Raw genomic sequence first — 23,827 nt, 5'->3', positions numbered from 1 at the left:
ACGGGTTAAGTTAATTCCTCTGTCACTATAATACTCTCTTCTCATAAATATTCCTTCTTTGCCTCTTATCATTAATTTATCTACTCTATATACAGTATATTAAAGGATTAGCTAAATCGGGCACGATTTACATGCAATCCTCATTTTTCTTTAAAACTGTACATCATATAATATACATCGATATCTCATCTTCTTGTTTTCATTAGGAGAGTACAACAATGATACTCTCATGCCAATACAACCAATTTGACGTGCATATGTCAAGAAAATACAGGATATACATCTGCTCTGCTAAGAACAATAGTGTTTCAGTTGTGTGTTAGCAATCAACAAGTAACATGGGTAATGCAATGGACCAATAGCAAGTGAACCGAGAGGAGGTTGGGGTGGTCATAAACATCAAATGGCAATAAATAGAAGATGGATTATTGTAAATAAGTGAGCTACCTTCTGCAAATTAGTCATCACATTTTGATGGAGATTTTAAGTGGGAATGATTCCAGAACAGATCTCTTATGTGATCCTTTCACAGTATTTCTCAAAATTATTTCCCATTTTCAATTTATATATATATATATATACTAGGCTGACCCGCCTTTTAAGGTGACCGACTTTTACGTTGATCACTTCTTAAGGCAATTCAATATGTAGATCAATTTGATATTTTATACAAACTCATTAATTTGGTTATATTGCATTTGAGCGGTATTACTTTAATACCCATAGTTTCTGTTATTTTTGTGATGAAATTTAAACTTTTTTTCTATATTGAGGTCGCCCTTTTGAACCCCCCTGATATTTACTTCGTGGTGAGGCATTTGTACTCCATCAACATTAATTATTTCCAGAGACATAATTTTGTCTATTTTTCCAGCGCATTGCGCACAAAAGCAAGAGAACGATGGGAGCACCAGAACTCTGCTCACATCATGTCGCTTCGTACCGCAAGCTGCAAGTAGTAAGTCTGTGATAAGCAGAATACCGATACGTTTTCCACTCACGGGAGAGAAGGACAATCCCGACCGCTTTTATATAGTAAGAAAGAAGAAGATATCGCACAGTCTGGAGTAGAAAATCATCTTTTAACTGGAAAAACGAAACTACAAATCCCATCATGCATTGCAAAACGGACGGGGCGTGTGTGAAACTCTGCTCCTGCGTAGCACTCACGGGACAGAAGGACAATCCCGACCGCTTTTATATAGAAGGATATATTTTTTTTACCTACAACATTAGGGCTTATCTTTCTTATCGAATAGTACATTCTGTGACTGTGTCAGTTATATTTTTTTGACATCAGACACTGGAAGCAGCTGATGAACCCTTCTCTTCATGCCAATCTGTAGCAATGAAAAATAAAAGTAGTAAAAGTTTACTAGATATCATTGAACTTGATCATGAGTGTGTGTAACGTTAATGCAATTGGCCAGGAGATGTCACTAGAGAGGTTGTGTGTCAAATGCTTAGAAGCCTCAACATGATTTCCGACACAATTGCTTCAAATGTATTGATGCTTTGTGAGACTTCACTCTACTTATCACTACTAAGAAGCACCTCTGAAAATCTTTCCTGCCTTCTGCTATTATGCAATTCAGTTCCTCCTGATATTCACAGACTAAATACTTATACTCTTCAAGTTATTTTTGCAATTTCTGCCATTTCAGTTTTATTTAGCAGGTAGAAATGTATTTGTTAGTTGTGGTGATTGTACAGAGATCTATGATATTGTATATGATGCACCACAAGGATCTATTCTGGGCCCCCTGTTATTTTCAATCAGTATACTCGCATTGGCCCAGATTATTTCAAAACACAAGATGAACTTCCATTACTATGCAGATGACACAAATCGTTACCGTTGTATACCACCTGGTAACACTCTAGGCTTTCTGACCCCATGTCAGTCTGTGGTAATTTTCACAAGCTAAACAAGAAAATAAACTGAAATCTTAGTTGTCAGTAAAAATCAAAATAATCAGTGTATTAGATATAAACTTGATCACTTAGAAATAACACTAAAGGTATAAGTAAAAATTTTAGATGTTCAATCATGGACTTTGACATTACACACTTCACATCACACAGACATGACATCACACATTAACCAGATAACAAAGATAGCATTTTTCCTTTTAAGGAACAATGCAAAAATTAGAACTCATACCACTGCAAGATGCTACAAAATCAATTCACACTTTTGTTTTTGTATACTTCATGAATCCCCAGGGGGAAAATTACATTTGGCATGACCTTTGCAGATAAGAGAACAGGGTCAGCCACTGTATAGCATCCCCAGAGTAATTTTAAGGTAAAGGGCCTTGTTCAATCCCCAACAGTATACATTTCCTTCTGGCAGTAACAGGATTTGAACCACCAGCCTTCCAGATACCAATACAGATCCTTATCCTTAGGGCCACCACTCCATCTTATTTTATTTTATTTTACTAAATTGATTAGATTACTGTAATGCACTCTTAACTGCTCTACTTAAGAAAGGCATTAACTGGTTGCAGTTAGGTTAGAATGTACCATCAAAAACCACAGCCAGAAAAAGAAAATCTAAGCACAACTCACCATTTTTAGCATTGTAAACATTTGTTACCTATGTGTTTTAAAAGTGACTTTAAAATGCTATTAATGGTATATAAAACTTTAAATAATCTAGCTCCTTCCAATATTTTGGAGTTCCTATCCGCCTACATTCTAAGTTGTCACCATAGATCTTCAAATAGTGTGGTTATTATTTCAAAGGCAAAGAAAAATAGAGGTGGTGAGGCAACTTTCTGCTGTTATACACAAAAAAATGTGGAATATTTTACCAACAGAGATACACCCGGTTAACACTTCAGAACATTTAAAAAAACTCCTAAAACCACAACTTGGTCTTCTTGTAAGTACAACTTATTTCCACACTTATTAAACTAGAAATGCATTGAATTATCATACTCTTCATCCCACTGCAATGAATTCTCTAAGACAAAACTTTAAAATAATCAAATAAATAAATAGTATCTTAAGTATATGTCATGTTCGATAGACTGCCCAATGGGGACTGGGTGGTCTTTTGACCTAGAACCTCTACATGTTTAGTTTTTTCCATAGCATATCTGTAATTTTTTTTGCTGTCCACCCTGGCCTTATCAGCCCATCAATTTGAGGCAAAAAAGACATTTCTATGTTTAAGGACTCTTCTCTTAACTACTGTATGTATCTATCTTTTTTGTATATTATTTATGCATTTTTTTAATCTAATTTGAATTTGTTTTTCTTTGCATGTAATTACTTCTTTGACATCTTGTAAAGCACTTTGAATGACATTGTATGAAAAAGCATTGTAGATATAAATGTGATTTGTTTGCTTATTCATTTATCTGCCTATTGATTGATAGTATTATTAGTTAGTGTACGCACCTATATTTCCCCTTGAAATAAATATAGTTTATCTAATCTAAGCACAGAGATAGCAGAAGATTGCCTACACATGACACGATAAAAAAATACCCTGATAATTTCAACAGCTATAGATTCTATAATAAGGGTTTCTTATTTATAATATTAAAGACATTAAAACACCTAGATGCTTTACCTTTCGGAGTGACTTTACAGGTTGTCTTGTCATCTCTACATTCACAGCTGTACTCTCCTTCATCCTCCAGAGAAACCTTGATTATTTTAAGTGACCATTTAGATCCATCACCTTGAATTTTAAACTTTATTGTTGACTTGATCTCAACACCGTTTCGTCTCCATAGGACATCCCCTTTACTTTGATTTAATTCACAGGTCAAAACAGCAGTCTCACCAACTTCTGGTGAGATAGCTTCAAGTTTCTTGATAAACTTTACTGCTGATTCTGAAAAACACAATATAAGAAATGAACTAATATGATTAAAAGAGTGTTAATAGGCAAAAGAAAAATAATTCCCATGTCTTTTTTTTGGATGCTGATTTTAACCTAGGGAACATTAGTCAAAATTGCTCCATTTATTAATGATATAACATTGAACATTCTCTACACAAGTTACTGGAAATCCAGTTTAGGTTTTTAGGTGGCTAACAGTGTTAGGCAAAAAGGCAAGAATCATCCTTGTTCACCACAGGGCCATCCCCAAATATACATGCATTGTACAATTGTCTAAATATGCATTGGATGATTTAGCATTAACTACACCCTCCACTGGAACAAAGGGGCATCGCACATCCTCCAAAAAACATCCCCAAACCATTATCCCTTCTCTACATAATTTTACAGAAGGCACTATGTAGACTGGAAGGTAGCAACCTCCTCGCATTCACCAAACCCTGATTACAGGATAGTGAAGGTTGAATCATCACACTAGAGAACATGTTTCCATTGCTCCAGAGTCAAGTGGAGTCCACACTTGGTATTGCCCATAGTGATTTTTGGCTTCTGTGCAGTTGCTTCACCATTGAAACCCATTTAATGAAGCTCTCGAGACACAGCTCTTGTGCTGGTGTTGCTTCCCAAGGCAGTTTTGAACTTGGTTGTGAGTGTTGCAACAGAAGAGAGGTGATTTTTGTGCACTATGTGTTTCACCACTCAGTGGCCCCATCATGTAAACTTGCATAATCAACGACTTTGTGACTGAACTGTTTTTCATTCTAGATGCTTTCACTTCACTATAATAGTATTCACTGGGGCGGATCTAGCAAAGCAAAAATGTCATGTACTGAGTTGTAACAAAGGTGTCATCCTATGACAGTGCCACGTTTAAAGTCCCTGAGGTCTTCAGTATGACCCACTATGTTGCCAATGTTTGCCAATGGAAATTGTATGACTGTTTCCTTAATTTTAAACACCTTAAAACTCAATAATTTGGAGAAGTGTTCAAATATTTGTGTATGCTTGTATGTGGCAAAAAGGCAAGAACCAACCTTTTTCATCACAGGGCCACCATACATATATGCACAATTGCCTAAAATGCCATTGTATGATTTAGCATTAACTGTACCATTTTTGAACTATGTGACTATGAAATGAGTTTGATAATGATTGACAGATTTTTAAAACTGCGACTCACTGTGACCTAGAAGATGAAGCATTAAAAGCACAATGTGACAGCATTAGATAATATTTAAATAATGACTATGCTTTCATTTTAGTCCAGGTGATGATCTAAGATGTATTAATTTTTTAATAAACTTTAGCCATTACAAAGTCATAGGGAGAAGGTGTGTTTGTCAGCAGAAATTAATATATTATAAATGAACAACTGTGATACAAGCCTAATGTAGGTATTATGCCTATTTTGGGCCCCCACGTCTATTCTCTGTATGGGATGGGGCATCTACAATGGCCGAGGCAGTAGATGTAGTTGCTTAACATGGTGCCATTCTTGCACACAAAGGTACCTGAAAAAGATATGAAACCACTGTACAAACAACCTAGAAAATAAAGGGGATTGATGGTGCTTTAGTAATAAATGCAAATTTATAAATGCAGCATTTAGTGGAAATCAAGATAAAAATAAACAAATGGACGGTTTTCCCCATTTCTGATAAGTTCAGAATATGGAGAGGAAAATAATAGAGTTGTCAATCATTTGATTAATATTTTAACTAGTATGTATCTAAACTTTTCTTAATTTTCATATATTGTACTTCACATAAACGTAATATATAGCAACAGATGTGTATTCATAGTGTTGAGTGCTTGCCTATTGTATAATAAAAAGACTGATTATATGTTAAAGGTGTAAATCAAACTTTATAAATGATCAAACTTCATAAGTATTTGACTTTAGCCTTATATGATATTAGATCATTTTAGTACATTAGATGACCTGAATTGTGTTTTTAACAAAATAATTGAAGTTATTTTTTATAATAAATCCTTTTTAATAACGGCATCAGAATGTGGTGACATGTTTTATGTTGGTTGGTCATATAAGGGCAAAATGTTACTGTGCTACTACTACTAATAAATTTGTTTCTTTATAGTTATTTTTAGCATTGCTTCTAGTAAGAGCTTACATTTATCACCATGTAGTGAGATATAGACTGCAAGCATACTATAATGACAAAAGAGAGTGTTTTATGCAAGTAGATAATACACATTTTATTTTTCTGTCCTGGGTATGAATATGACAGCATCAATATTTTTTAAATTAACAAGAACAATAAATCTTTAGGCCTTTTGCCCCTGACTAGGGTTCAGTACAGTTACCTTCTTCCCTGGTTCCTAATGGCTTCTGACTTGTTTTTTTTTTTTTTGTTTTTTGACTCTGTATTATTAATTATTGCCAACAGATGCAATTGTAGCAGTACATATAAAACTAGTTAAAGTCACTGAAAATCAAGCTTCTTTAGAGGCATAGTAGTTACACAGCTGAACTTTAAATCTCAAGGATGTTGGTTCATTGACCCATTTTACATTGTTGATCCCAAACAAATTGCTTAAGGTGCCTATTGATTTATATATACATATTACATATACTGTAGATATAAGAACATATATTATATTATATTATAGAACTTCTTGGATGTTTTGTTTTGCAATTAAAGGGTTGTATACCATGCATTGGTATAGAGTATATTCATACAAGGTAATACTGTACATCTATCCAGTGTTACTTTGATTGCATCACACTGTTCTTTTACATTTAGGCTCATGCTTGAAATAAAGTAGCTGTCAATTGGATTTGTCTCCGGACTCCTGTTAATTTGTGTTGTGAGTGCTGCCCTGCATCGAGTTACTTACCTAAGATACAACAGATTGGCAATGAGGATAGGGATGGCAGGGCAGCATGAAAATGGCTAATCTTGTTAATGTAGCTGTGGAGTTTAAGGAGTAAGAGGGGTGTTTTTCTAACTTTAAGGAGAGGATTGGAAATGTATTTGTGGCAAATGCTATTGCTGAATAATGGGAAAGGGTGGAGTGCCTGAGTATAACTGGGACAAAGAACTTTGCGTAACTAAAAGATGTCATAGTGCCACAAACCACACAAAAAATCAGTTTAGAACAACTAACTACCACGCTAAAGGCACATTGTGCAGATGCAACTCCCTTTAACACAATGTAGGTACATATAAGGCCTTATCAACTTCAGGCAGGACAGTTTCTGGTTTATCCGCTGTATTATAAATTAAACTTGTAGAAATGGCACATACCTGTGCCCTTTCCGGTGCTCATGAGGGGGTGTGGGATGGTATCAGTGGTCGCTGGATGGCGCATCTTGGGGTGATTTTGGATGGTGTGGGTGGCATCTCTCCTCAGCGGGCTTTCTGGCAGTTAAGTCGGCAGCTGCTTGTCTGTGTCCTCGGGAGATGCTTGCTTGCAGCCTGGGGCTTCGAGGCAGCAAGATAGGGTGCAGCAATGGGTCTTTGAAGGCTGGATTTGTTTTTGGGATTGTTTTTGTTTTGTTGCTTTTGTTCGCTGAGGAGGCACAGTTGAGGAGGACCAGCGCGGGTGTCTGGAGGTGTATGTGGGTGAGAAGTAGTGCCATCTGGTGATCAGCTGAGCATGCACATGTGGATAGCTCCCAGATTTAAAAGGTACCTGAAATGTGTGATGGGGGGATGGGTGTCCTGGTTCCTTGTCAGCTGATTGCTGGGAGAACTTATAAAGGCCTATCGAAGAAGTTAAAGGGGGAGAGAAAAGGCTGGGTGAGCAGGAGGAAGACGTACAGTGTTGCTTCAGAACAGGAGTAGGTTAATAAAATGAATTTATATTTGAGAGAAGGACCCTGAGGGAACAATTGGATCGATGCAATTTTTACAGGATTTTTTTTTGCCTTTTTGCAATGCACAACTTTTGTGACTGTTTGCGCCATTTACTGCACAATAAATTGTCGGCATCTCTTACTGTTCCACTGACCTCAGTCCCTCTATCAAGGACTTGCGGTCTGTCAGATTTATCTGTTAAGGACCCGAATGCCTGACACACATTTTGAACCAAAGCAGAATATAATGGCTGAACATTATGTCTTTGTCAAAATGTATAATGGATTTAAAGTGACTCGAGGAACACTGTCAGTTTGGCATGAATGTACTAGAACAGTTGAGAGACCAGCTAATCTGTGGCTTGTCTGATGGGAAGCTGTGAGGCTGATTGCTAAAAGTTGTTTATGACAAGACAAGACAGTTGATATTTGCAAAAATTCTGAGTGCACCATTGCCAGCATGAAACAGTTTCAGCTGGAAAAGCCATTTAGTACTGATAGCTTCGTTCCTGGGTGAAGAATGAAGAAGTGCTTCCATTGTTTGGTTAATGACCATAAGCCTACAGTGATATGTGCTAGTTCAAGGATTTTAAGTATAATGCGCGTTGAAAAGTAGGACATTTGGCTAGCATTGCTAAAGAAAGCCAGTTGGTGAATGAGCAGCATCATTTCCAAATCTTGGTAGACGGAGTTTTTTTTAATTTCTTTTTTTATTAATTTTATTACAATCCATGCAAAGCAATCAAGTTTTTACAAAAAGAAAAATTGAGTTAAGAACAGATCGATCCCCACCCCTGAGAAAGAGAGAGCAAGCCAAACGGCGTAAAATTTAAGGCTTGTAAACATACCTAAATTAATAAATTCTCTTTGCTTTATGAACTTATTTTAAAATATTACTGATTAGATCCTGCCATGTTTTGAAAAAAGTCTGTACGGATCCTCTAACTGAGTATTTGATTTTTTCCAATTTCAAATTATATAACACATCGGTTTCCCACTGACTTAAAAGAGGAGAGTTTGGATTCTTCCAGTTTATCAGAATAAGTATGCATGCCAAATGTAGACGGAGTTTAAATGGTGCGAGAATGAAGGCAGAGCAACTTTGTTGCCTAGGTCTTCCAGAGGGGGTCAGAGGACATGATGGACTTCCATCAAACACATAACATTGCTATGATTGGTATGGATAATGCACCTAGGGCTAATTATTGGTTGAATGCTTTTCCTGGGAAAGCAAAAAATGTGAATGTGAGGAGCTTAATTACTTCAAAGGGTACTCCCAGCATGTTTCTTCCATGGAAGCAGCACGTTACTGAATGCACTGGAATGGGACAAAAAGGACAGTTACCCCTGGTGTAGGAACTGTTTGTGATGGACAGTGAGTATGTAAAACCCTGCAACGTTCTGTTGAAAGTTAACGGTGTAGGAATCATGATGCAAATTGATACAGGTGCTGCTATGTCTGTAATGTTGTAGAAAGTGTGCTATTCTAGGTGGAGTTTGCATGTTCTCTCCGTGTCTGTGTGGGATTCCTCCGGGTGCTCCGGTTTCCTCCCACAGTCCAAAGACATGCAGGTTAGGTGCATTGGTGATCCTAATTGTCCCTAGTGTGTATTGTAAATCCTTGTAAATATAGAAAATGAGGGGAAACAGGTTAATTTATCCCTACTGGTTGTAAAAGGGGATGGAGGTACTTTAATAGAGTGAAACCATCTTTCTCATCTAAGACTAAAAAGTTTTGGTCTATTTCAGGTGACTGATCAAATCAAGGTATTGCAGCAAAAATATGGCTAAACTGCATGTGTCTGAAAAGGCTATTCACACATTTTGTAAGGCTGAACATTTGTGGATGAACATTTGGACCTTTTAGTACAACAAGGAGTATTGATTCCAGTATCCAGCATCATATGCAGAATGAACAGCTTCTGCATACTGTGTTATATTAAGAACTGCACAGACATTGTCACAGTGGATAAACGTATCCGGGTCTACGCTAATCAGAAGCCCTGGATGACCAGGGAAGTCCAGAGGCTGCTTTAAGAGAGGAACACTGTCTTCAGGTCTGGTGACAAGGTCCTCTACAGCACAGCCTGTGCCAGCCTAAACAGGGGCATCCAAGAGGCCAAGTCAGACTATAAAACGAAGATCGAGGAACACCTGGACAGCAACAACGGCAGGCAAGTGTAGATGGGTGTCCAGCATATGACCAACTACAGGACCAGTCCCAGAGCTGTGGGAGATGATTTATCGCTGGCTGAGGAACTGAACCACTACTTTGTCCGGTTAGAAGTGGATCCACCAGAGACAGCCAGACCCTATCCAGAAACCAACAACAGCCCCATATTCACAGTGGGGGTGCACAAGGTGAGACACATGCTGCAGGCTGTCAACCCACGGAAGGCACCTGGACCTGATGGCATCTTAGGACGCGTGCTGAAAGACTGTGCAGACCAACTGGCTGGGGTTTTCACCAGGATATTCAACCAGTCTTTGTCTCAATCCACTGTGCCATCCTGCCTGAAATCCTCTGTCATAGTGCCTTTAGCCAAGAAACAGACCGTCTTAATGACTACAGGCCAGTTGCACTGACACCCTGTAGTTAAGAAGTGCTTCGAGAAGCTCATCAGGAACCACATCATGTCATTCATTCATCCCATGCTTAATCCGCACCAGTTTGCCTACAGAGCAAACAGGTCTACAGAGGACGCTGTGGCCACTGTTCTCCATGCTGTTCTGTCCCATCTGGAGCAGCAGGGGGAGCTATGTACAGCTGCCCTTCATAGACTTCAGCTCTGCCTTTAATACCATCTTACCCCACAGACTGGCGACCAATCTGTCAGACATATGACTTCCACATTCCACCTGCCTTTGGATCAAGGACTTCCTGAGTGATCGCACTCAGAGGGTTAGAGTGGGCCCCTACTTCTCCACACCCATCAGCCTCAGCACTGGCTCCCCACAAGGCTGTGTGCTGAGCCCCCGCTCTATACCCTCTACACCGACAACTGGATTCCTGCCCACCACAGTAACACCATTTTTAAGTTCGTTGACAATACCACGGTAGTAGAGCTCATCTCTGGGGGGGATGAGTCCGCCTACAGGGATGAGGTGGAGTGGCTGACAACATGGTGTAGGAATAACAACTTGCTCCTAAATACAACCAAGACCAAGGAGCTCATTGTGGACTTCAGGAAGAAGGCAGACAACATCCAGCCACTCATCATAAATGGGGACTGTGTAGAGAGGGTCTCAGACTTCCGCTTCTTGGGAGTCACCATTAGGGAGGACTTGACCTGGGGAACACACACTGCTGAGGTAGTTAAGAAAGCCCAAAAGAAACTCTACTTACTGAGGGTTTTTTTGCATAGGAAAATTGCACCTAAATTTCATTGTACAATGTCTCATTGCTACAATGACAATAAAGATTTTGATTTTTGATTTTAACTGTATGTATCCCAAAGTCAGATGGGAGCATAAAGTTAATGGTCACCATTAACCTGTAGCTACATGTAGATTCCTACTCTGTTTCCCATGCTTAAGATTTGTTTGCAAGATATGCTAATAGTAAACAGTTTAGTAAAATTGATTTAGCACAAGCATATTAGCAAGTTGAACTGGATAAGGAAAGGAAGACATATTTAAATATTAATACACAGCAGGGACTGTTCCAGATAAACAAATTACCCTCCGGAGTAGCCAGCCCTTTCCGGGATATAATGGACACAGTTTTACAAGATTTGAATGGAGTTATCTGCTATTTAGTTGACTGAGTGCTACCAGGAGGATCACTTAAAAAATCTGGAAGCTGTGCTGAACAGGCTAAAGCAATATGGGTTTAAGGTTAATTCAGAAAAGTGCATATTCTTTCAGAGTCAAGTGAAGTACAGCATTTAGGACACATAATTGAAAATGAAGGAATAAGGCTTATGATAGAAAAAAATGAGGCAATTGAGAGAGCCAACAGACCCCAGAATGTATCAAAACTGAGATCATTCCTAACTCTAGTGAATTATTATGGAAAACCTATTCTCAACCTTTCTACACTTATTAAACCTATGACACAGTTAATGCAGAAGGGACAAAAATGGGTGTTGTCAGACTGGGTGGATTCTGCTTTTGTGAAAACCAAAAATCAACTTTGTTAGGACACATTAATGGTTCTTTTTAATCCAAGATTGCCCGTGTCCTTAGCCTGCGAAGCTACACCCTATGGTGTGGGAGCTGGTGTTACAGACAAGTACATAGATGTAACAGAGAGGCTCATTGCATATGCTTCTCGGACACTCAGTAAGGCCCAATTAAAATATTAGCAGAATTAAAAGGAGGCACTTGTATTGTTTTCAGGCTGTTAAAATTTTGTGAATAAATATATGGCAGAAAATTTCAGTTAGCCACTGATAAGAAGCCCCTAGTCAAAATCTTAGGTCAAAAATGGCAATTCCAACTTTAGCTGTTGTGAGACTATAAAGATGGACATTAATCTTGGCATTTTATCAATGAGTGATTTGATTAAAAATATCTGCCAAGCATGGGAATGCTGATACATTTTAAAGACTGCCGTTAAAAGAGACTGATCAAACTTACATTCTTGGAGTTGGGCTGAAAGACCCTTGCAAAGGCTTCACTTGGATATTTATGAAAAAATGGACAGATGTTTTCAGTGTTAGTGGATGCCAATTCTAGGTGGGTCGTGACTGAAAAGATCAATGCCATTACTACCCATGAGTTGGCTAAGATTTTGAGAAAACTATTTACTGCCTCCCGGAAGAGATACATTAGCATCAGACAATGGTCCACAATTTAAGTGCACTCAATTTACTGAGCTCCTTAGATTAAATTCATTGAGACACAAGATTTCAGCACCCTATTGTCCACAAAGCAATGGAGCTGCAGAATGTATGGTGCAAAAATGCAAATTAGAATTGGAAAAACAGAGTGCCAGAGATCATTAGATTAAAAGATAATTAATTTCTTGTTTGCATATTGGACTACACTTCAAGCCACAACTGTTAGAATGTACCGGAGTGGAGAAGGCTCAAGTTTGGTGCCAGGCAAATTTATTTTTAAAATTGGGCAATGTCTTGTACATCATACAGATAAAAGGAAAGGTGATGAAACTGCATACTAGCAATGTTCCAGAGACAGAACCGGGGTGGAGATGGATATAAATGGGGGAAATGGTAGCAATCCTGAGAAAAATCTTACACTTCTGGCAGAAGTTTCTGAAGAGAGGCTCAGAGCCTGTCCACAATGGATAAGAAAGCCTCCTGAGAGGCTGATGTTAACAGTGTCATTTTGATTATTGGGGGAGGAGTGTAGGATAGGAATTCTTGACTGTTTGTCTGTTTTAAGAAGGAATTTTATTTGGTATACCACACCTTGGTGTAAAGTATATCCATATAAGGTAATACATCTATCCAATGTTACTTTGATTGCATCAGACTGTTCTTTTATATTGAGGCTCATGTTTGAAATTGAGCAGATGTCATTTGGATTTGTCTCTATACTCTCGTTAATTTCTCTTATTAATGCTGCCCTTCAACGAGTTACTTACCCAAGACACAACAATTATATTATATTATATTATATATAACTAGTTTATTAAGTAATAATAATAATACATTTTATTTATATAGCAATTTTCCCATGCTAAAGGTGCTTAAAAATCTTGCATCATTTCCTAAGACAAAGGTGATACACCAATGGATGGTGGTCCCTAGAAGAATTTCTTTATTAGATTTATAATCCATCCATCCTCTTCCGCTTATCCGAGGTCAGGTCGCGGGGGTAGCAGCTTAAGCAGAGAGGCCCAGACTTCCCTCTCCCTGGCCACTTCTTCCAGCTCTTCCGGGAGAATCCCATGCGTTCCCAGGCCAGCCGGAGACATAGTCCCTCCAGTGTCCTGGGTCTTCCCCGGGCCTCCTCCCGGTTGGGCGTGCCCGAACACCTCACCAGGGAGGCGCCCAGGAGGCATCCTGATCAGATGCCCGAGCCACCTCATCTGACTCCTCTCGATGCGGAGGAGCAGCGGCTCTACTCTGAGCCCCTCCCGGATGACAGAGCTTCTCAACCTATCTTTAAAGGAAAGCCCAGACACCCTGCGGAGGAAACTCATTTCAGCCGCTTGTATTCGCAATCTCGTTCTTTGGTCACTACCCATAGCTCATGACCATAGGTGAGGGTAGGAGCGTAGATCGACTGGTAAATTGAGAGCTTTGCCTTACGGCTCAGCTCCTTTTCACCACGACAGACCGATGCAGAGCTCGCATCACTGCGGATGCCGCACCGATCCGCCTGTCGATTTCACGCTCCATTCTTCCCTCACTCGTGAACAAGACCCCGAGATACCTGAACTCCTCCACTTGGGGCAGGATCTCTCCCCCAACCCTGAGAGGGCACTCCACCCTTTTCTGGCTGAGGACCATGTTCTCGGATTTGGAGGTGCTGATTCTCATCCCAGCCGCTTCACACTCAGCTGCGAACCGATCCAGAGAGAGCTGAAGATCACGGCCTGATGAAGCAAACAGGACAACATCATCTGCAAAAGCAGTGACCCAATCCTGAGTCCACCAAACCGGACCCCTTCAACACCCTGGCTGCGCCTAGAAATTCTGTCCATAAAAGTTATGAACAGAATCGGTGACAAAGGGCAGCCCTGGCGGAGTCCAACTCTCACTGGAAACGGGCTCGACTAAGCTCTGACACCGGTTGTACAGAGACCGAACAGCTGTTATCAGGGGGTCCGGTACCCCATACTCCCGGAGCACCCCCACAGGATTCCCGAGGGACACGGTCGAATGCCTTTCCAAGTCCACAAAACACATGTAGACCGGTCGGGCAAACTCCCATGCACCCTCCAGGACTCTGCTAAGGGTGAAGAGCTGGTCCACTGTTCGCGACCAGGACTAAAACCACACTGTTCCTCCTGAATCCGAGGTTGACTATCCGACGGACCCTCCTCTCCAGAACCCCGAATAGACTTTTCCAGGGAGGCTGAGGAGTGTGATCCCTCTATAGTTGGAACACACCCTCCGTCCCCTTTTAAAGAGGGGACCACCACCCGGTCTGCCAATCCAGAGGCACTGTCCCGATGTCCATGCGATGTTGCAGAGACGTGTCAACCAAGACAGTCCTACAACATCCAGAGCCTTAAGGAACTCGGCGATCTCATCCACCCCGGGCCCTGCCACCAAGGAGTTTTTGACCACCTCGGTGACTTCAGTCCCAGAGATGGGAGAGCCCACCTCAGAGTCCCCAGGCTCTGCTCCTCATTGGAAGGCATGTTAGTGGGATTGAGGAGGTCTTCGAAGTACTCCTCCCACCGACCCAACGCCCCGAAGTCGAGGTCAGCAGCGCACCATCCCCACCATATACGGTGTTGACACTGCACTGCTTCCCTCCTGAGACGCCGGACGGTGGACCAGAATCTCCTCGAAGCCGTCCAAAGTCGCTCTCCATGGCCTCTCCAAACTCCTCCCATGCCCGAAGTTTTGCCTCAGCAACAACCGCAGCGTTCCGCTTGGCCTGCCGGTACCTATCAGCTGCCTCCAGAGACCCACAGGACAAAAAAGTCCTATAGGACTCCTTCTTCAGCTTGACGGCATCCCTCACGCCGTGTCCACCAACGGGTTCGGGATTGCCGCCACGACAGGCACCGACCACCTTGCGGCCACAGCTCCGTCAGCCGCCTCAACAATAGAGGCACGGAACATGGCCCATTCGACTCAATGTCCCCACCTCCCTCGGGACGTGGTTGAAGTTCTGCCGGAGGTGGGAGTTGAAGCTACTTCTGACAGGGGACTCTGCCAGCCGTTCCCAGCAGACCCTCACAACACGTTTGGGCCTACCAGGTCTGACCCCACCATCGAAGCCAACTCACCACCAGGTGGTGATCAGTTGACAGCTCCGCCCCTCTCTTCACCCGAGTGTCCAAGACATATGGCCGCAAGTCCACGACACACACAAAGTCGATCATCGACCTGAGGCCTAGGGTGTCCTGGTGCCAAGTGCACATATGAACACCCTTATGCTTGAACATGGTGTTCGTTATGGACAATCCATGACGAGCACAGAAGTCCAATAACAAAACACCGCTCGGGTTCAGATCGGGGCCATTCCTCCCAATCACGCCCTTCCAGGTCTCACTGTCATTGCCCACGGAGCATTGAAGTCTCCCAGCAAAACGAGGGAATCCCCAGAAGGTATGCCCTCTAGCAACCCTCCAGAGACTCCAAAAGGGTGGATACTCCAAACTGCTGTTGGCGCATACGCACAAACAACAGTCAGGACCCTTCCCCACCCGGCGGAGGGAGGCCACCCTCTCGTCCACCGGGGTAAACCCCAATGCACAGGCTCCGAGTCAGGGGGCAATAAGTATGCCCACACCTGCTCGGCGCCTCTCACCGGGGCAACTCCAGAGTGGTAGAGAGTCCAGCCCCTCTCAAGAAGATTGGTTCCAGAGTCCAAGCTGTGCGCCGAGGTGAGTCCGACTATATCTAGCCGAACCTCTCGACCTCGCGCACTAGCTCAGGCTCCTTCCCCTTCAGAGAGGTGACATTCCACGTCCCAAGAGCCAGTTTCTGTAGCCGAGGATCAGACTGCCAAGGTCCCCGCCTTCGGCCACCACCCAACTCACAATGCACCCAACCTCCTTGGCCCCTCCCATAGGTGGTGAGCCCATGGGGAGGAGTACCCACGTTAGCTCTTCGGGCTGTGCCCGGCCGAGCCCCATGGGTGCAGGCCCGCCACCAGGCGCCGCCATCGAGCCCCACCTCCAGGCCTGGCTCCAGAGGGGGCCCGTGACCGCGTCCGGCAAGGGAAAACGTCGTCCAAGGTTTTTATTCTTCATTAGAGGTTTATTGAACCGCTCTTTGTCTCATCCCTCACCTAGGACCAGTTTGCCTTGGTGGTTCTACCAGGCATAAAGCCCCGGACAATGTAGCTTCTAGGATCATTGGGACACGCAAACCCCTCCACCACGATAAGGTGACGGTTCAAGGAGGAGTAGATTTATAATCAATGCGTGAATTATAATTGAATCCATTACTACATTCTTTGAGTTAACAGAAATATCTTCTTTGATTTGCATGTCAAACAAAAGTTTTTCTGTTCACTGCAATATGTTGTATGGTATATGTAGTAACAACAGCCCTATTATTTTCTGGACTTCACTTACAATTTTTTTTTCTTCTTGTGTGCTTGTATGTAAAATCTGCAAGTCTGTTTACTTCCAGATTTTCTGTGCATATTTAGCAACTGAAAATTGGTCCACTTCAGATATTTTGTGTATATATAGTGACCATGACCTTGTTGCTCTCAGGGGTTTTGGGGCATATATAGTGACAGATTTTTGAATTGATTTCATGTCATGCTGTCTGTATATTATTATATTAATTTGATCACTTCAGATAAGCAAGACAATGTACTTGATTGTGATATTTGGTGTAACCAATTTTGAGTCTGAACAAGGTCAAAAGTTGTAACAAATTTGTAAACATCAAAATGACCTCAACATAAAGCTCAGGTAAAGTACAATCTTTTAACTGATTGACTGTTTACCACAAATTTAGCAAATAATACACATTTTCTGTAAACTTTAAATACACTTGTGAAAATTTTTGATGCAGCCAACAATTCACAAGTCATGGTGTAGATTTCGAGGTAGAATTCATATACATTGCAACATAATCATAAATGTCGCCATTTGTGTTATATGAGAAAACTTTGCATATCTCCCACTGTCTCATTACAAATTGGATAATCTGCTGCCAGATTTCCAAACCTAATAGCTCTGTACCATATTTATTCATCTGCATTTACATTTGTTATATAGTGTGAAATTAATACATTATAAGTCAAAAGGGATTCCATTTTATTTGATCAAAACTAATACAACTTGAGCTGGTTATTGTGTATGGAAATAACTTTTTTTTGGCAAACCCTTCCTCTGTCCTTCCACTTCACAGCTCTGTCTGCACAGCATATATGTGTGCAGTCTTTTTCTTGTCTAAGACACCTCCCCTTCTTATCTTCTCATTCCAGTGTTTTGCTCTGTGGCGGCGCTATTCATATACACCACTCATCCGCTGAAGACCTTCATTTGTAAACACAGGATTGCCTCAAACAGGTCGCAGAATGGCTGCTACAATTTCTCTTCAGGCTTACATCAGCACTGCATGGCACGTTAGCATTGTGTGCTTGGTACAGTATTATTATGGACAAATATGGACAATTAAAAATAAAAAATCATGAACCGGCTACATTTTTTTTTCTATAATGTCACCAAATTTCTATTAAATCATTTCTGAGGTATTTGGTATTTTATTTTTCTATTGCAGAGACAAAACAAGAAATTGCATCAGTCAGTGTGTCACTCAACTTTGCATTATATAGAGAGATTATATTATTGCAAGTTACTGTATATATGTACTTATATTGCTTCATTATAAAAATGAAATTCAAGAATAAAATGTTTAAACTAGGCTTTCAATCATGGTAACATGTTATTTACTTGTTTTTATACGGTAACAATCCAGGGATTGCAAGTGGAATTTGATGAGTTGTCCTAAAATGGACCTTTAGCTTCTTCAGTGACCACTTCAGCATGCCACTCAGGTGTTCTGCAGATCCATTAGCTCCTAGCTGCTTTGATCCTTTCCTTCCTCATACAGACTGCACAGGCCTGCCACACTTCACTCATCTGGGGTCAGAGGCAACCTGTATGCTACTCATTTCCCCAGGTCTGTGAGACAATCCAAGGCCAGGGTCCACATTCAAGACTCAGCGGAGGCTACGCATAAGGGCCAATGAACTCAAGCAGCCAGGAGATGTGCCTAAAGTGCTCTGTAAATACTGTGTTAGTAACACCCCTTACCCCATGTAACTGCTTAAATGGCAGCTTCTCCAAGTAGTTTTTCCCCCTCAGACAATTCTGAATCAACTGAGGAGCACGCTACACTGGTCTGCTCTCAGAACACATCCTTGAAGGTAACAAGAACTCAATTCAAGGAGTATGAGGTGATCTGTTCTAGCCTGTCAGAAAAGAGTCATTGTGTGCATGATCAAGGGGCCCATCAGAAATCAGAAACAAGTCCTTCATCTCTGGGTCATTAGTCAGCCGACTGTTGGAGAGTGGCCATAAAAATGACCATTTATGTGTCCCTCCCGGTTCTGGACTCAAGGGTACTGCAATACATTATTTCTTAGCTATTTTTATTACACTAAAGGCTTTAAACCAAATCTTCCCTTTGCACTTATCCCCCTCAAATGGCAAATACTAAATACAAATGTTTCCTGCTTTTAACAGTTTCATAAGTACCAGCAAATTGAAGAAGCAAATTAAGCAAATTATACAATTACCATAAACAGGAAAAAATATTCATGATAAAAAGCAAAAGCAAATGTAACATAACTACTTGAAAATACTTCATATTAAAATAAAGTATAAAAGTCTGGTTTGATTTTTTTATACTGTTCATTTTCATGTACATGTTATTAAATTTTCCAATATTATACAAAATATTATTCTCTATAACTGATATGAAATTATTCTAATAAAATAAGTGAATCTCTGAAAAAAACTTTGTCTCTAACCTTTCACTTGAAGTCTGAAATCCTGCTTGTCTCCGCCACAAATCTCACAGGTGTAAGTGCCACTGTCCTTAGCCTCTGCTGATTTTATTACCAACATGCGTGACAGGCCAAGCTTCTTTATATTATATTTCTTCCCTTCTTTCAGTTCAATATTGTCTTTGTACCACTTCACTGCCACACTCTCGGTGGATACCTCTGTTGAAAAGTTGGCACTTTCTCCTTCCTGAATGGCAACTAATTCCTCAGTACCTTTTTTCTTAAATGTGGCTACTTGATCTGCAACACAAAAATATTGAAACATTTTTATTTACATGTTCTGTACCATTCTCCTTATGAAAATCAATTCACTAGAAAAATAACTATTACATCAAGTCTTGCATACACTATTTAGCTGATGATGTATAAGACCTAAAAGCAGTGCAAGCAAACCAAATACCTCAGATCTAATATAACAAATATAGGTATAATCATAATTTCAACATTTTTAAAGTGACATATTAAGAGAATTCAACCAAAGATAAATTACTGTGGTTTGATGAAAAAAAATAAATAAACGAAAACCATTTTTGAAATGGATGAATCAATGGCCAGTCCAAGATCCAATGACATTGTTCACCAGCATCCTCTATCCAGCCTAAAGAGGTATTAGGAATTTTGAAATGAAAAAAATGAAGAATCTGAAAGATTCATAGATGTAATAGATGGAAAGGCTAACTTTTTTTAAGAATCTGCAAATGTCTATATTGAATTTGGCATTGCAGGGTTTCTTTTTTGTATTGTCCAATGGCAACAGATTCTGTCTAACAACACTATAATTTAATGATGTGACAAAATACATGTGAAAAATAGTCAATTTTGTAACAAACTGTGTAACTACAGTATATTCAGTTTTGGTTAATTGTGTTAATGTGTAATTGTGTTAATGTGTTAATTTTGTTAATGGTCCTGTACTGTTCACCAGAATTGGGGGAGTGAAAAAAAGGAACTGAGCAAGATGGCTTAGATATTTAATAATACTATTTGCAGTTCTAAGTAAGAGTGTGATAGATTGATATTTTCTCATGAATACATTTAGTGAACAATAAATAAATACTTAAATATTTTTCATGGATATCATACTCTCAGGTGTTGTTTTTTTATTTTTTTACTAAGATACTTTAGGTGCTGTGAAAGCAGAAGCCTTTTTACAGAAGCCCCCTATTTCTCACTGTTTTTCTTTTTGTTTCTGAATGTATTTACTAGTTGCTAGTCTTATTTAAAATTAGAATTGATCTGGCTTCTGGTTTGCCACTGATACTAGCCACTAGAAATCTGATAAATGGATTTTAAATGGATCTTAAATTTACATATGTATCGCAATGTACTGTACACAAACCCTGGTGCCAGCTTGTCTTGACTGCACTTCAAATGGGCTACAAACTTGGATGGAGTCATGAAGAGGATCAGAAAGCTGCCTTTTGTCTGCAACTGAAATGTAAGAGACACTGAGAAAATAAAAGTATGGTGTATTAAATACTCTTGGAATCAGCTACTATATACTATAAGTGCCTAAGCAGCTCATCTTCATTTTTTGGAAGGAGGTGTTTGTCTACAGGCAGAGAGGGTGCCGTGCCAGCATGAGAGTAAAAGTGAGGCAAAAAAGGTTTTATTACTGGTCTACCCTCTATTGTATTGAGAAATGTTAGATCGCTGTCAAATAAGATGGATGAATTGTCTGCGTTTACAGTAGGTCACAGAGCATATAAGTACAGAGGAACCTCAGTTCAGGACCATAATTCGTTCCAAAACTCTGGTCATAAACCGATTTGGTCGTAACTTGAAGCAATTTCCCCCATAGGATTGTATGTAAATACAATTAATCCGTTTCAGACCCTACGAACTGTATGTAAATATATATATATTTTTTTAGTTTTTGAGCACAAATATAGTTAATTATACCATAGAATGCACATTGTAATAGTAAACTAAATGTAAAAACATTGAATAACACTGAGAAAACCTTGAACAACAGAGAAAACTAACATTGCAATAGTTCGTGCTATAGTGCTAAGAACCTCTCGCTAAAAACACTTTCTAATGAGTTTTAAGCACAGGGAAAAATGAACATTTGAAAAATCCATAATTTAATAAACCACCAAGAAAAGTAACATTGCAACAATGCACGCTACGAACCGATCGCTGCAAACAGAAATGAAAACAAAAACAAGCCCAGTGCATTCTTTAACTGCCTTCTCTACCTTATGCGTCCAGCTCTCTCTCTCGTGTGTGTGTGTGTCTCTCTCTCTCTCGCCGGGCCTGTGTGTGTGTGTGTGTGTGTGTGTGTGTGTGTGTGTGTCGCGCTCTCTCTCGCTAACTCGCTGCACAGGAAATGCACAGGGAGAGACTGAACATGTACAAACCGAAAGGGAAACTGGCTTGTTCGTATGCCGAGTGTGTGGTCGTGAACAGAGGCAAATGTTTGGCGAACTTTTTGGTCATAAACCAATTTGTACATGAACCGAGGTTCCACTGTGTAGTGGCATTTTGTGCTTTACGAAGAGCTCGCTTAAACCCAATATACCTGACTCTGTTTTAATGCTGGATGGATTTTATGTTATTTGAGCAAACAGAGACCCAGTATGGTGTGAAAAAAGGAAAGAGGGGGTCTGGTCATCTATTTGAATGATGAATGGTGTAAAATGGAGCATATTACATTTAAAAGTACAGTTTGTAATTTAGACTTTGAAATTCTGGCTTTCTGGAATTCATCCATATTAGTTGCCCAAGGATATAAATTATATCACCCTTATTAATGTTTTTATTCCTCCCTCTGCAAGAGGAGACTTAACAAAACTTCAATGATTACTCATTCTAACCCTGGAATTAAAATATATGTGCGGTCTTCAACCGTGTAACTTTGGAACAAATGTTGACCATCATTACTACATTAACAACTTCTATCACAGCAATTGTAATGGCCAGTGATGAATTCACCAATGACAATCAGTGTGGGTTGTTGATAACTGAAGACCAAGTAAGAAGACAACTGAGGAAGCAACACACAGGAAAAACTGTATGATCGGATGGGCTCGGTCCCCAAGTTCTTAAGGCCTTTGCTGATCAACTTTATGATGCTTTATGGTCCCATGACCCTGTATTAAGATAAAGCGGGTTGGATAATGACTGACTGACTATAACATGAAAAAAGTTTCTGTTTTAGCTATGTATTCAACAGTTCTTGCCTTTAATTTCCTGTCATCCTACATTTACCAGATTGTTGTAGACATGGAACACACATGAAATGCATGTGTTCCAAATAACTACATATTATTTACTCTATACAATTCCAGATACCTCAATAAACAGACTTGACCAGACAACACCCAGATAAACAGACTTGAGCTGGGAGAACTTTTTGTCCGACTTGAGCTGCGGCGGTGAGGGGGATGGAATAGCAGGTTTCTTGCTGCTTGTGCTGCACACATTTGTGAAACAAAAGACACTAATGGAGAGGTGTGAAGGAATTTAATGCTATACTATATCTACTCAAAAATTTATTTTCAGTGCTATGTTTTAGATCTGTACTCACTATCCCTAATTTATTTAAAAGTTGGGAGTATGTGCTGATTACAGCATGTTGCTGCACCCACCACACAACAAGCCACCCGAATTGGGACCTAAGTGTAGCTGTGTAACGGGTGACACCTCAGTACCACACTGAAATAATGTGAAGTTTTTACAGTGGCTGGAGTGTCCATACTGCCACTAACACACAAGTGTCCCCTGCAAGTTGGAGGACCTGCTTGCATGACTGGATGCAGGTTAATGTCATACCCAGGAAATTTATTTAAAACCAGATGTTATATATCTGCCATATTTTTACTTGATTCTGACCTTTTAAACTTTCATATATTAACACACAGATTATTCTTGACATTCTGACTCTGTACAAAAGCATTATTATTATATTTACATTTTCTTTTGGAACCTCACTTCACTTTTACAATGATCCTTTGTAGCTACCTATTATTGATATATGGTATAAGGAAAGCTTATTACCTGTCAGTTCAAGATGAAAAGAAAGTTTTTCCTCTAAGGCCTCACATGTGTAAGTGCCAATGTCTTTTTTCTCCACACTGTCCACGATCAGGCGTCGTATACACCCCTCAGACTCGATTTTTGTCTTTTTGTTAGAAGACAACAACTTGCCGTCTTTGTACCATTTCACATCAGTTTTGGATTGAGACACTGCACAGCTCAAGATGGCCTTTTCTGAGACAGAAGCTTTAATTTCCTTTAGAACAGTGTCCTTGTTGGCAAATACTGGCTCAGGTTCTGTATAGAGTGATAAAAATATCATGCAATGATATAAGTTAACAAAAAGTAACAGTTAAAAGCTATGCACTATATAGCATGCATATAAGGCTTTAGTAGTCAAAAGAAATGTCCATCCATCCATCCATTTTCTAACCCGCTGAATCCGAATACAGGGTCACGGGGGTCTGCTGGAGCCAAACCCAGCCAACACAGGGCACAAGGCAGGAACCAATCCTGGGCAGGGTGCCAACCCACCACAG

General features: G+C 40.2%; 1 protein-coding gene across 8 annotated transcripts in view; it reads right to left on the bottom strand.

The window, feature by feature from the left end:
- obscnb (obscurin, cytoskeletal calmodulin and titin-interacting RhoGEF b) overlaps nucleotides 1–23,827 on the bottom strand; it is a 571,330-nt gene that overhangs the window by 422,256 nt on the left and 125,247 nt on the right. For all 8 annotated transcript variants that reach the window (XM_039753252.1, XM_039753258.1, XM_039753256.1 and 5 more), the window contains 3 exons: nucleotides 23,310–23,585; nucleotides 19,272–19,547; nucleotides 3,587–3,853 (listed from right to left, as the gene is read on the bottom strand). In XM_039753252.1, coding sequence (XP_039609186.1) covers nucleotides 3,587–3,853; nucleotides 19,272–19,547; nucleotides 23,310–23,585 — 819 coding nt within the window. The remainder of the gene's footprint in view (nucleotides 1–3,586; nucleotides 3,854–19,271; nucleotides 19,548–23,309; nucleotides 23,586–23,827) is intronic.

The sequence above is a fragment of the Polypterus senegalus genome, chromosome 5 (assembly GCF_016835505.1).
Source record: "Polypterus senegalus isolate Bchr_013 chromosome 5, ASM1683550v1, whole genome shotgun sequence".
NCBI classification, from domain to species: Eukaryota; Metazoa; Chordata; class Cladistia; order Polypteriformes; family Polypteridae; genus Polypterus; species Polypterus senegalus.
This window is presented reverse-complemented; position numbering and strand designations above follow the sequence as displayed.